This window comes from Anguilla anguilla, chromosome 10 (assembly GCF_013347855.1).
Source record: "Anguilla anguilla isolate fAngAng1 chromosome 10, fAngAng1.pri, whole genome shotgun sequence".
NCBI lineage: Eukaryota > Metazoa > Chordata > Actinopteri > Anguilliformes > Anguillidae > Anguilla > Anguilla anguilla.
Window position 1 is genome coordinate 29,189,431 of NC_049210.1, and position 14,432 is coordinate 29,203,862.

General features: G+C 38.8%; 1 protein-coding gene across 1 annotated transcript in view; it reads right to left on the reverse strand.

Moving 5' to 3' along the window:
* The window catches only part of rbm19 (RNA binding motif protein 19), an 89,686-nt gene that overhangs the window by 65,024 nt on the left and 10,230 nt on the right, over nt 1-14,432 (reverse strand). The window contains exons 4-5 of the mRNA XM_035378507.1: nt 12,444-12,488; nt 2,274-2,514 (exon numbers count right to left, since the gene is read on the reverse strand). Coding sequence (XP_035234398.1) covers nt 2,274-2,514; nt 12,444-12,488 — 286 coding nt within the window. The remainder of the gene's footprint in view (nt 1-2,273; nt 2,515-12,443; nt 12,489-14,432) is intronic.

Below are 14,432 nucleotides of genomic sequence, written 5' to 3' on the forward strand. Positions count from 1 at the left end.
ATCTATCAGAATGAATGACAGCCAGCTAGCAAGTATTAAACTAACCAACAATGCCAGAGCCTGAAATCTCACCAATACTGAATAATCACGAAGTCTCATGACAAATGACACGTCCTGTTTAAAAGTTTAACTGAATCTGAGACAAGTGTTATTTCAAAATTTGGCAGAAGAAACTGGCAGAAAAGCAAGATTTACTAATGTATGTTACAGGATTTTCCATTAACCAGAGCCAAAGATAGGCTATTTGAAAACATGCATATTAGCTTAGCGCCCCCTAATGGGAATTGATCCCAAGTTTTAACCTGTCAAATTGTTCCTGTCAAATGGCTGCTGACATCTGATTGGCCAATAGCGGCCATGTTTTTAAAGAAACACAGATGGAAACAGAAATGTAGCGTACAAAATTTTAGCCTGACTGGTCAAGCTTTTTAAGACTTATAGGCATTTAACCTTATTTTGTCCTTACAGTGCCACCTATTGGCATAGAAGTGTCAAAATTTTCAGGCTGTATTTATCAACCAAACTGTGTGAGGTTTGGATGTAGCATTCCTGAGTTACAGCTGTTTTAGTAAAAATGCCCGTGTCCACTGATACTGCTTTTCATATGGCGGCGATACTGATATAAAAAATCTACATTCTTTTTGATAATTATTGGGTGTCACACTGCAAAGAACTAGTTCACAAAATTAGGGTTTGCAAGAAACACAATAGGGTACAAAATTTTGGCGTATGCATATTAAATTAGGAATATAAGTTTTGTGAGATATGAGCCAAGGACTCTGGCGAAAAAATCATTTTGATTCTAGACCACATGGTACAGGAGTTATGGATCAAAAGAGAAATGGTTGCATTCTGTCCACTAGGTGTCATTGCAATTACCTGAGTAGTGGGGGGGGAATGCTTATGACTGTATAATTGTACAGACTGTACATCCAATGGGAGACTGACACAAAGGTATAGCATGTTTGAAATTGATTAGTCAAGCAACTGTTACAGGAATTTTTATTTGCTTCCTCTTACAGCGTGAGCTATTGATGAAAGGCCACCAAAATTACTATAGTGCACTGCCACAAAGTGAACCACTGCACTGTTTCCCACAAGGTGAGAATTTACTTGTGGCAGTCGACTCCCTGTATGTGTTCGGGGGGGGGGGGAGACACTGTTTGTACTGTTTATTAAAATTGTATCTATTAAGAAGTTATTAAATTTTGCTGCACAGATGGAGTTCACATTTCTTTTCACATGAAGCTGTACCAGCGACAGAGAGAATTAACAGAAAGCAAAATGAACCCAAACTAAAACCATTGTTGCAGGAGTGTTTACAGTTACAGACAAACCTTTATGCTATCAGAATGATTTGGACAATAATATAATCACATACATATTCTAAACCTAAGTTAAGGGCTTTAAAGTCATTGGTGCCCTTATCCAAAATACCCTCATTTCTAAACACAATGACTTTCATCAATTTCAATTAAAGTAAATAGGCCTAACTCTTAACCATAACTGTTACTATAACAGCAATGTTATGGAAACCTACTGTGGTGAAGAAGAATTTTTCAATACTCATTTCTGTCAAAAGTGAAAAGTTAACACTAAGTAACTCTAAGCTAAAGTTAGCAGGGTGAACACTGATGCTTGCTAAATGCTAGTTAACATTAATTCAAATAATTGTTATAACTTTGCAATCTTGGTTATGGCAGAGGACTTGTACTTGTGAAGAAATGATGCACAACCACAAGCTAAATTTCACACATTTTTAAAAACTTTGTAACTTTGTAACCTGGCACAGATACAGTCACACGACTGTCCTTCTAATTTCATTCGAGTTCAGGCACTGTGCTTCCTGCTCAGCTCTACATACACCAGCTACAGGGAGGGCTTTATGTCACTTCAGACATTTAAAAGAAAAAAATAACAAATACAAAAGCATAGTGTGTTGCTTATAAAAAATAAGCACCTAAATCCGAATTTTTTATTTTTATTTTTTTTAATTCAATGAGGTCCCACACAATACATTATAAACAAAAAAAAGTTTTGCTTGTACTTTCAGTTTTTGTGCTTAAATATTTTAAACAGTACCTCACTGGTAATACAAATGTACATGCTTCATGAAAATGAATTTTATAAATACACTGATAGGGCAACCACTGAAACAATACTTGGACCATCAAGAGGTAAATTACAATTGTATAATGCTATATAGATATATTACATTACACGGCAGGCATTTTGATCATATTGAGCATATTGAGCATAGGCCTTAGACTTACTTTTTCTATCTGCCTCGTCCTCTTCATCCTCATCTGGGCTCATGTCGACAGAGTGGTCTGAGTCAAAGTTGAGGTAGTCTTCAATGATTGCTTGATTCTTTGTCTCCTTCCTTTTCTTCTGTCCCTCCCTGCTATTGCTAGGAACAGCTCCATCAGTGAGTGTGTCATTAGCCCATGTGGGAACCTGGGTGCGGTTCTGGTGAACAGCGACAAACTCCTGGAAGCCTTCCTCCTGTTCCAACTGTGAGAGCAATTTGAAAACTATGGTTTACATTTTCAATTACAATCACAAAACCATTTCAGTACCAAGGGGGATTTAACAAAGCACACAACCGTAAGCTAAAGGGCCATTTCACTGCAATTCACTACAGTAGCTCATTTTCAGAATGTCATAATTTGGGCTTATGTTTTCTTATCATGTTTATTTGGTGCCTATCAATAATTTCCAAGACTGGTTAGGAGCAAAAAATTTTCACTATTTAAAAACACTTGGATACTTTACATCTAGCCATGATAACAAAAAATAGGCCTACATTTTAATAAAAAGCCATAATAAATACAGGTTTAGAATGCGGTAAAAATAAAAACACCACGTTGTAAATCATTTAACATGACCACAGACAGGTTGTAATTGCTACCTCTTTGCTGTTAGTCTCATTTAAACATCCTCAGTTAAACTTGTATACTATGCCTTCCTGTAAGCTGAGATATGTACCTGCTTATAAAAAGTGATGAATATTAGACTTTACTTTATAATTGAAATTGGAGCTACATACTCTTGCTCTAAACTGACATTTTTTGTTGAGGAAAAACAGAATCCAATTACAATTAACCCAAAACAAGTTTAAATATAGCTGCAAGCAGCAATTCATGGGATCCAAGCACACACAGCCAATATTATGCCACTTATCAAGAGGCCAATCAATGCCAAAATCACTGTGACCATAGAGAGGTATGCCCTACCAATATGCCAAATTTCATAGGTCTCACCCATGTGGTTCGCCCAAAACTGGCTAACAGCATTTCCAAAATGGAGGCAATCCAAGATGGCAGCAACAAAAAAGGAAGAGATTTATGTTCCATATGAGGAACTTGATCACTAAATCACTAAAGCAAATGTTTTATATCTAAAAGACAACAGTGCTCTACATGAGACTCAATTGTGCCAATACTGTACAGCTGGGCTTGGTTTTAGAGATCTAATGTAGCAGCCAAATTTCATCAATTTTCCTCAAACCATTTGAGAATTTCTGTGATAAGCCACGCTCACATCAATTGTTACTGGCTTACTGTAGCCATGTTTTTAGGAGTACCAAGATTCTTTATATAGCCTAACTTTTAAAGAGAAGTGTCCCCTGACCATATTGCTGCAAGTTTCATACAAATTGGTTTGTCAACTTCAGAGAAGTTGTTAAATCTTTTTTCAGAAAATTCAAAATAACAAAAAAACCAACCTGGAACCCTTCAATGGTCCAAGAGACTTTTTTGTCCAGCATTAGGAAAGGAATGTAGTGACACTAGTCTCATTCTTCTAGAACAATTGGTTCAGATCAAATCAAATCAAAATTTATTTATATAGCACTTTTCTCAAAACGTTATCACAATATACTTCACAGGCAAGCCTAAAAGTTATGACCAATCAGATACTGAATATTTGATTGATTGCTATATGACCACCAACTGGCCAATGGGTGCAATGTTAACACAGATCATGGGGGGCCCTCATCCTTAAGAGTCCAACCAATGTTCAGTAGTTTTCACCAGTACAAACAGACGTCATAAGCCTTTAAGCCAAAACCCAGGAGAAGGAAATGAGAAGTATAGCTGCAAACAGTGATACATGGGGTAAAACCGAAAATCAACACCGTAGGTGGTTAAATCTATTCCTGGTGTGCAGGCAGGTTTTTATTGTCGCCATTATACAGGACACATTAGCTAATTACCTGAATGCATTTAATGCTGGTTTCACTGTAGATCAAACCACAACAGGACTTTTCATTTGGGACACAAAAACAGCCTTCAACTGTTCCGTTTTGAGCTGATCAAAAATGTAGCTGAAATAATATAGCAGCAAGCAACAACTAGGTGGTTCAAGCCCAGTAAATTAAAATATTACCATACATTATGTTATCATTATGAGGTTGGAAACAGCTTGCATAGCATGTCATTTTGGGTGTTTTCATTGATGAAGAGAGATTATGCTATAGGTTATAGTCTTCCTGATGAACAGCAGCACTCAATGAGGCCCTGAAATCAACGTGATATCCAAGTCAAAAAGTGTGAGTGAAATCATTGTTATCTTAGAATAGGATGAAAAAAATGCAGAAAAAATTTCTTATTGAACTCGTTGAAATCTGATGGAATGCAATAGCTGTCATGCAATGAAGGCAGCTATTGGATGTTGTAAAAGGCAGTAGCTCTCAACCACAGTCCTGGGGGACCATTGAATATACTGTTTTTTGTTCCAAATCCAGAATTATAACAAGCTGTGAATTTGGTCCTTTTAATGTTTAGAGGGATTATTCATTCAACATTTCTTTCCTTTTTCTTTCGCACCAAGACAGGAAACCTTTGCAGAGGCTAGAGGCAGCAAAGTTTGTGTGGTACGGCTTTCAAAATGACGGGACTGGATTGACGCCTGCATATAATGCCAGCGTGCAGAAATCCACTGACGTGCCAGGGCCCTGCTTGCACTATACAAAGTACCAGAAAGGTTTCAATCATGTCAATGTATGGACAGGACCACAAGATGGCAGGAAGTCACTCCCCTGTGTTTATTGATTTAGTGGCCTGTGAGAGCGGTTCCACCGCTCTATGACGACTGCCCTGACAGCCACCCTCAAAGACAACGGCTAGTATGATCAGCCACCATGGGTGCTTCAGGGTCTCAGGACTACCCCAAAGGAAGACCTAAAGTCTTTGTCTGCAGAGCTGGTTTACGGTCAGCCACTCCATAGTTGCAATACCACAGTCGCTTGGCCCGCATCCCTCCAGCCACTTAGCCAACGCCTTCACACCAGTGCCCACAGTCTCGGATCCCCAGAAATCTGTGCACAATGAAGTATGGAGCCATTTGCTTTCCGTGTTCTCAAGCAAGGGTATAAGACATCTGTGGTTGATACCAGGGGTTAACCAGACCATGTCTCAGTAAACCGCCTGAAGCCTACTCACCAGGACCTGGTGTGGCCCTTGGTAATGGCAATGCCACCACAACAAAGATGACCCCTCATCACCAAATCCACTCTCAGGCATGAGGTTTCAGTGGATGATCCACTGTTTCCAGCAACCCCGCTCAAGCACCACAGAGCAAGTTGGAAGTGCTATCCAAGCCCCAATCTGGTCGACAATGCCAGTCCTTGCGAATTCTAGGAGGACGTGTATGGCGGAAAAACAAACAGAGAGCTAGTAGCTAACATAATTAACATAATTCACAAAACCATCTCCATGGATGTTAACCTAGAGACTGCAGTTCTGCTCCTCTTTAAGAGTGTCTCTTGGGATTTACGTAATTCAGCACATCCGAAACAAGGTTTGCACCATTATTCATATACTGCGATAAGCACAGAAAAAACTTGTTTGGACCTTGGTTTGTCAAACTACTGCTTTCAACGGTCACTGATTCAAGATACAGGGCTATAACACCTACAGCATTGTAAAGTGTAGACTCTTCCCACTTTGATGCAAAAAAACCCCGTCTTGATCAGTAAAACCACTAGAGATAAGAAAATAAATGACGAGGCAATCCCCTTCCACAAGGGAGGGCAGAAATAGAGACCCAAAGTTGATGGTTATGGTATTTTATAATCCAATAACTGTCCGCAACGAGTCAAACAACTGCTAATACTACAGTGATGATATTGATATCACTAAAATCCCACCTCAGATCCCTACGCAATCAGTCTGATTAGGTGGCAAGTTTTTGCAAGAGCCAGATCTGGGATTTTAGCCAGGACACCGGGGAACCCCCTACTCTTTGCGAATAGTGTCATGGGATCTTTAATGACCACAGTGAGTCAGGACCTCGGTTTAACGTCTCATCCGAAAGACAGCATCTCCTACAGCACAGTGTCCCCGTCACTGCACTGGGGCATTGGGGTTTATTTGACCAGAGGGAAGATTGCCCCCTGCTGGCCCACCAGCACCACTTCCAGCAGCAACTCAGTATTCCCTGGTGGTCTCCCATCCAAGTACTAACCAAACCCACATTTGCTTAGCTTCAGCCAGTCGGCAGGAGGAGAGTGTGTGGTGGTATGGCTGCTGGCTAAAGTAAGCCACTACTACCCTCTGTCAGATTTACCCATTGTGACTTTTGCCCCTGCTTGGAAACCTGATATAAATTGCATAGAGTGTTGTGTTCTTCAAACTCATTTACATAGCTTTTGAACGTAGTTAACAGCTTCCTTCCAGCTCTACAGTATACTGATTTACTTTCACTTTGCATTTTTGCATAAAGCATGATTGGAAGCTTAGCGCATGCTTTATTGGAGCTCTGTTTGTTTATTGGAACATGCTAGCATAAAAGACCCTACAGAAGTGATAAAGGCCCCAATATTGTTGTAAATTGTTTATGATTCATTTTTAAAGGGAACCCCGCCTGTTAAGACGTACAGGACTTAGTATGATGTAAATGCCCTCAACTATGGAAATATTGTAAAACCACACAAAAGATTTCAGTTATTTTGAAAAACCGAAGCCTTTAATAGAAATCTTGACAAATGGAGATCAGCATTATTTTAGACGCGCAATGCACTTTGGGTAGATGACATAAAATGGTTCCACTGGAGGTTAACTCAGTTGTTTTGTCCAGCAGTTGCAGTTATTAATAGTGAAAAAATATCAATGCAATGTCACAGAATTTGATGTGATACATGGGATATCTGTGAATAGGATGGATTCAATAGCTAAACATCTTAGTGTATCAGCACATATTATCATTAGGGATTAAGGATTTAAAGGAGGTATTCGTCACACGGATCAATAATAACATTACATCCTTTAAATTAATGGGTATGATATACACAGTTAAATTGGGGGTGGACAGCATCCACCCACCTTTGGTAAATAAATAATAATTTTTACCAGCAGTTTTACAAATAATTATGACAATCCAGTCCATTTTTCGTATGCTCCAGTCCCTCTAGCCAGTTACTCGCTCAACCAATCACAAATCCGAAGAAAAAAAACCCAGGAGGAACAGTCGTTTATATAGACAGGCACAGAAAGAAAAATAATCATTGATTGTCTTGATTGTTTGGAAGCGGACGCGGTAGGTAATTTCATTAATATAATTTCATCTATGCAACATTTTAAAGAGAGATGAATAAACAACCCCCACGAACGCCGGCTATTATTAAGGGCAACTTTGATTGCTTGAGCAAAATCAGCAGGTTGGTCAGCAGCTAAGCTAGGATTGAATATTTCCCACATACATAACGTTTTATTCAGCGGCGAATGGTGAGCTGAAAATTGGTGGGGCGCAAAACTTTCCTTTAAACTAATCATTGATCTCAACCTGTTTTCATTAGTAATTTTTCCTTTATCATCAAGCGTGCCAACGATCGGACTAATCAAATGGCAAGTAGCCTTCATACCTTGTTAGGGGGATTAAATCATAAATTCTATTTATCCGTTAAAAATCCGTTTTAATCACCAAGTAGTCTACAATTAACAAACAAGATACACCTGTTATCTACCGTGTTAGCTTTCAGAATAACTAGCAAAAACAAAACCTGCACTTCAGTTTTGTTTACAATCTACGCATTGCAGATATTTGCCATGAATTCGAGTGCGGTGAAAGAAGTGCATGTATCCACAAATAATGTTAATTAAAAATGTGCACAATTTCATACTGCAAATGAAAATAAATGTAGGCTATAAGGCCTAGGCTACTCGCTAAAACTGCCTATTTGAGGAGAGCTGGCTATATATGATAGTATTGCTATTGAGTAGCCCATTTTGTAGATTAATTGCATTGATACTTAAGGAAAATCGGGGAAGATTCCGCCACTGCTTAGTGATTAAAACAGATTTTTATAAATCACATTTAATCTCCCTAACACAATGCGAAGAAGCTGTGTGTCCCTTTCCAATCGCTTAGTCAGATCGTTTGTATGCTCGTTAATCACTGAAAATGAATTAAAACAGTTTGAGATCAATGATTAGTTTAAAGGAAAGTTTTGCGCATCACCAATTTTCAGCTCACCAGTCACCGCTGGTTTTATTTTGTTTCAATTCGACAGTTTAAGAAAGATGGATAATGGAGGAAGAAAAGGAGGACAAAAGAGGAGGATGACCGATTATTTTCGTGGGTTAAAAAATTCTCAGCATTAATGACACTTAATAAACTTGAAATATTTTATGTAAAAGCTTGCATCAATAGTATATTCTTTTTTAAACATAGTTTTCCTTAATTACAATTACGTGCACAATACATTAAAGATACAACTATTTTGAGCTGAGACATTCATTGGTTTGTACCTTTTTTCACCCACCTCCCACCGGATCTCAGGGTCCACCCACCTCCCAAATTCCAATTTAATCCCTGGATATACACATTTCAGTTTCACCAAAAACAATAGTTTGATTCATATGGTCAAGTGACTTTGAACGGCTGCTACTAGAAAGCAGAGTTCATTACAAGAGACAACTTTTCTTTCTCTGTTGGCACAAGTAAGCAGTTGCTGTATAGACACCGCCCTACTGTCATCTCCTCTGGGTCTCCGATCATTGTTTTAATTTACTGGATGAGGGCTGTCTTCGGTGCTTTCCTGCAGATTTATGTCCCACTCTGTCTCGAATTGAAAAGGCTGAACAGAACACATTTTCAATGCCGCTCAATAGGCAAGAGCAATGGACCAAGACCCGCGCAACAATTTGACGTCATTATTCAGAGTAACTAAAATCTTTCATGTGGTTTTTATGACATATTTATATAATTAAAGGCATTTACACCATATTAAGGCCTACAATTATTAACAGACAGGGTTCCCTTTAAAACATGGGGGGATTCTTACAAAAAGCCCTACATTTTAAGAGGGGTTTTAGGGGTTAAAACGATAGAATTTGTTCAGCATTCAGAATGTCTCATGTGGCCCCTCACAAAAAGAGTGGGCTAACTGCCTGGCTTAATCCAAAAAATCTGCTTCTTGACAAAGTATATACAGCACAGACCGGAGATAGTTTCACATTTGGAACTGCTTACTTTGACAGAGTGTGCTATGAACAGTTAAGTGGGTTCCCACCAGTGTGCAGAAGAACTGTAATCTTCACAAGGAAGAAAGCACTAATGTCATCTGCAGGTGATGCACAATGTTATAATGGAAGGGAAGGATTAATTAAGAATGTGTTTATTTTCTGAATCCAGCGGTTCCAACAGTCAATGCCCTTGTTAAGATATTCAGCACTCTGAATACTGAACACAAGCGATATTGCGTTCCAGAACCTCACTTAACCTACATGTAAAATATTTTTGATTTCATTTCATTTAAAAATTATGTTTAAAATTTGAATTATCAATTAAATCACAAAATTCATTAATAGGTTAGTCTACAGAAAACTGGTAGAATCAACCAACAAGTGAAAACAAGCTCTAGCCTATATCAGGTTTTAAGATTAAACAATTGAATTTACTACAAAGCAGTCAATAAGATTAATGCGTTGAAATCATCAATCCTTATTGAATGCAGGCTCACTACTTCTAAATTACAAAACAGAAGACATTACACAAAATATTAAACAATTGATAATACCAGGAAATAGAGGAAAAACTGTTAAGCCAGACCTTGCCGAAGTATCACCCACTTCCAATTTAAGCACCACAGAATGAAAAGAATAACAGCTAAAAACACACACAACCGAGGAAGCACCACCAAAATGAAAAGAGAAAAAACTCTTCTGCTTCAAGGCTCCAAAACCAACAGCAACACAACAACTTTTTCCTGTGGCTATCTTAAATACCTTACCTAGCATGACTCGAGGATGTTTGCCCTGATTGGGTGATGCCGAGTTATGGGGTGTTTCTTAATACCAAGAATGCAAAGAACAGACTTGTGTTCTTGGGGAGAACGTTCTTGCGAGTCGTTCTTGGAAGAATGAACTTGGCAAGCTCACAAGGACAGAGAACCTATGTATTTGAGATACCATGCGTGCTTGTGACATGTGGTTACGCCGACAGTCACCGTCCTCGGTGTATTCTAGTTTCTTTCAAAGGCTGCTTTACATTGGTTTGAGATATAGTTTTATTCAAATTGTAAACTAGCGTTAATTGTAGGCTACTTAAAATATTAAAGTGAACAAAACGTTATCCTCTGTTCTCTAGCTAGTTAATACGTCGGTTGCTTAATTCACAATTGCTTTCTATACCGACAAAAATCTACCTAGCACTTTCAGCAACGAGGGCAGACTTGGATAAACCGAAGTAGCCAACCAAGCGTCAACAAGTTAGCCAAGCCATTCTGATCATTTAAAATTGCTCAGTACCAGCTAACAACTTCAAGTCAGCGTTTGCTACAGCACACAACTCCCCTTGCCTCTGTTGATGCACCCCCTACAACAGAGGCTAGCTACAAGCCGATTCTTATCCACAGAAGCTGTATTTAAAAGGAGTTAAAATGCAGCTATTTTTAACACCTATTTCTCGCCTCGTTTTTGTTTGTGGAAGATTTTAGTCACATTTATTAGTGAAATGAAAACTATAAAAGTTTAATTCGGCTCGGCTAACACGTAATAGGCTACTATCCTCTGGCTATGAGTTGGTCTCTAAGGTAACAGATTAAACTGAATTAGAGCCGAATGAAATGTTTATAGTTAGGCTATATGTTGTATGGTTAAAATGAGCTGAAATTCAGTTATTATAACATATATTTCTCGCATCATTTTCATTCTTAGAAGGATTTTCGTAACATTTATTAGTGAGATGAGAAAACAAAAAAAAATTGTGACCGTTCAGTGGTCTCGTCTGCCATCGCGCAATGAATGCTGGGATATTTGTGTTGTGAAGCTCATACAAGTTACCAACTGATGCATCCTCGGTAAAATGGGCGTGTGAAGAACACTTCCGGGAATTTTAACCGTTCTTGGCGAAATGCGAACTTGAGTATTGGAACAGTACTTGGGCCGCAAAAGATTACGTTTCACAAGGACACAAGAACACAAGTACAGACAAGAACGCGTATTGAGAAACAGCCAAGGTGTAGGTGAGAAGGGCAGACTAATTTATGACAAGGACTGGCCTACCTAAAGATTGCATTCAAACTTAAAGAGGACATGGGAAAGGGAAATGTTAGGCATGTAGATATGTAGGGTCTCTGACCCCTGATATGGTGTCCTGTGTCTTCTGGTTTGTCTCTCCTGAGGAGGTGAGACCCATAAATTGTCTGCCTAGATTAGGGTATCAGTGGATTTTAAATTGCCCCAATCACATTTGCTTTGATGCTTGTGACGGGGAAGCCAGGCCACATTCTTATTCGCTGTTTCCCTCTCTAAGGCCATAATCTAAACACTACATATCCTACACCTCCCTAATCACTTTGTGATTGTCCTGTCCGGAGACAGATTTTGTGGCATTGGGAGCTTCCGTCATACCTGAAGTTGCCTCCCACTGTGAGCTACCGAGTGTGTTTCGACAGGGAATTCCACTCCTGTTTACTAGTACATGTATAAGTACTGCGGTTCATGCTCTCTGCATTTTTCCATTACCTTTCAAAATCAACTGTCTATACCCACGTGGGTCCTCAATCAAGCGAACAATCTGGAGTGTCATTACAATAGTCTGATCTCTAAAACTTCATCCTGAAAGTTTTCTGTTACCTGTCATTTCTGTGTTTCCAATGCCAGCTCCAAATGTTCCAATGTCCTTGTTTGCAAGATGTTTGGAAAATGTTTTAAGGCAATTGTATTATGGTAAATTAGAAGACTGGGTTTGTCAAGCATGACAGAATTATACAAGACATTACAGGAGGGATAAAACTATATTGGATTTCTAACAAAACAGAACCACGTGCAGAGAATTTGTGACTTAAGGGATATTTTTCCCTTGCACATAATGAAATGCCTGACAATAATACAAACATTTGTTTAATTAGTTCTACATATAGTTCTCCCCATCCTTAGTAACAGATGTCTAGATATTAGAGTCAAAAGTATGTCAAGATTCTCAATTATAAAAATCACCTGTCCAAGAAGAGCTGGAACATCTTTCTTTTTATTCTTCTTGTCCTGAGAAACCAAAGATGAAAATGTAAGTGAAATCAGTGAACAAGGTGACATAAGGTGAAGTGCCCACTAAGTCATGGCATTCTCTGCTTTTATAAAATGACATAACATTGTCATAGGTCCCAATAAATACAAGATTCTGTCAGAAGAAAAAAAATACTTCGAGTATACAATCATCAGTGAAACAGATTGATGTGGTTTCAATTACCTTATTCTAAATACAGAAAGCACACAAGCATGGTATCTCCAACCACTGCCAATATAAGCAACAGTGTCGATTGACAAGCTGCGACCAAGCAGCATGATGTTTGGCATAGCCAGTAACAAGTGCATGCAATCAGGTGAAATGCTGAACATTTGAGCACAGTCAGGGCAAGCACTAATTTGTACTCTAATGGAGGCATCATAAGTTAGTCCATTCATCCATCCATTATCTATATACCCACTGATCAGGGTCACGGAGGGTGCTGGAGCCTACCCCAGCCTGCATTGGGCTAGAGGCAGGAATACACCCTGGACAGGTTTCCAATCAATCGCAGAACACGTTAGCCAGCTACATTTTTACAGAATATTTGACAAGCAAACAAATTCCAACATCACTGCTATTGTGTTACTCTTACACTGAACTCAGCATGCGTGCTGCCTTCACCAAATCATTCAATTGTCTTGCCAACCTTTTATCAACCCGTATTATGGCAGCCACCTAACTAGTTTATAAATTCACATTTAAAGCAAGCAAGCCAGTAAGTTTAGTAAATGTTTACTGTAATATTATGAATGCATGTTAGACCTTGTATTTAAAACACAAGGTACCAGTCTTTAACTAAAAATAAAAAGGTTAAATTAAAACTACCAGTTAAAAATCTCATTTCAATTGAGCAATTTCTTTGTCAAGTTTTCCTGCATTTGTATTGACATATACTGATGTTATTGAAAATGCCTTCAACTGTTTGCATACTTGATGCATTATTGATGTATTTCTCTTACATATTTATTCTTATGTTCTTTCTGGCTAAGTTCCTGCATACTTCTTCTACAGCTTTTAAGAAAGACATTTCAACTTCATAAAATTCAGCTTGGTTCAGAGTTTTTTCAAAGCTTTTTGAAATTCCAAAATATTAAGTTAAGCAGTAAGTATAAGTATAATAGGTTTTTTGAAAAGTTTTAGGGTGGCACGGTGGTGCAGTGGGGAGCACTGTCGCCTCAAAGCAAGAAGGTCTTGGGTTCAAATCTGGCCTGGGCCTTTCTGCATGGAGTTTGCATGATCTGCTCGTGTCCGTGTGGGTTTTCTCCGGGTACTTCTGTTTCCTCCCACAGTCCAAAGACATGTAGATAGGTGAATTGGTGGCTCTAAATGGCCCGCAGGTATGAGTGTGTGAGGGAACGATGGGTGAATAGTGCGTGTGCCTGTGATAGACTGGCGGCCTGAGCGTAATACTGCCTCTTGCCCAATGCACGCTGGGATAGGCTCCAGCACCCCCCACGACCCTGCCCAGGATAAGCGGGTATAGATAATGAATGGATGGATGAAAAAAGTTTGGGGAATGAAAAATGGGGAATATAAATAAAATGCAATGAATGCAGGCTGTTGATCCATGTGAAGACTTAGGGCATGCCATTCTATTTCAGCCAATAGGACACAGAAATAGCACGTGATTCAATTTCAGCCAATAAGACACACAGAGAAAACCAAGACAATGGCATTTTGTGCTTGTGAAGCAAGCTAGCCACCAAGCTGATTAAAAATAACCAATTACTGAAAATAGTGGTAATTTAACAACATCATGAAGGATCATACATTTATAAAACCAAGTTTTCAATTACAAATTGGCATACCAGATTGAAAACTGCATTTAGCAATCTTCAAAAAAAACTGCACCCCTAACTCCACACATTTCATGTTACCATACATTTCCTGTCTATTAGGGTATCTGCTTTATTTCCATA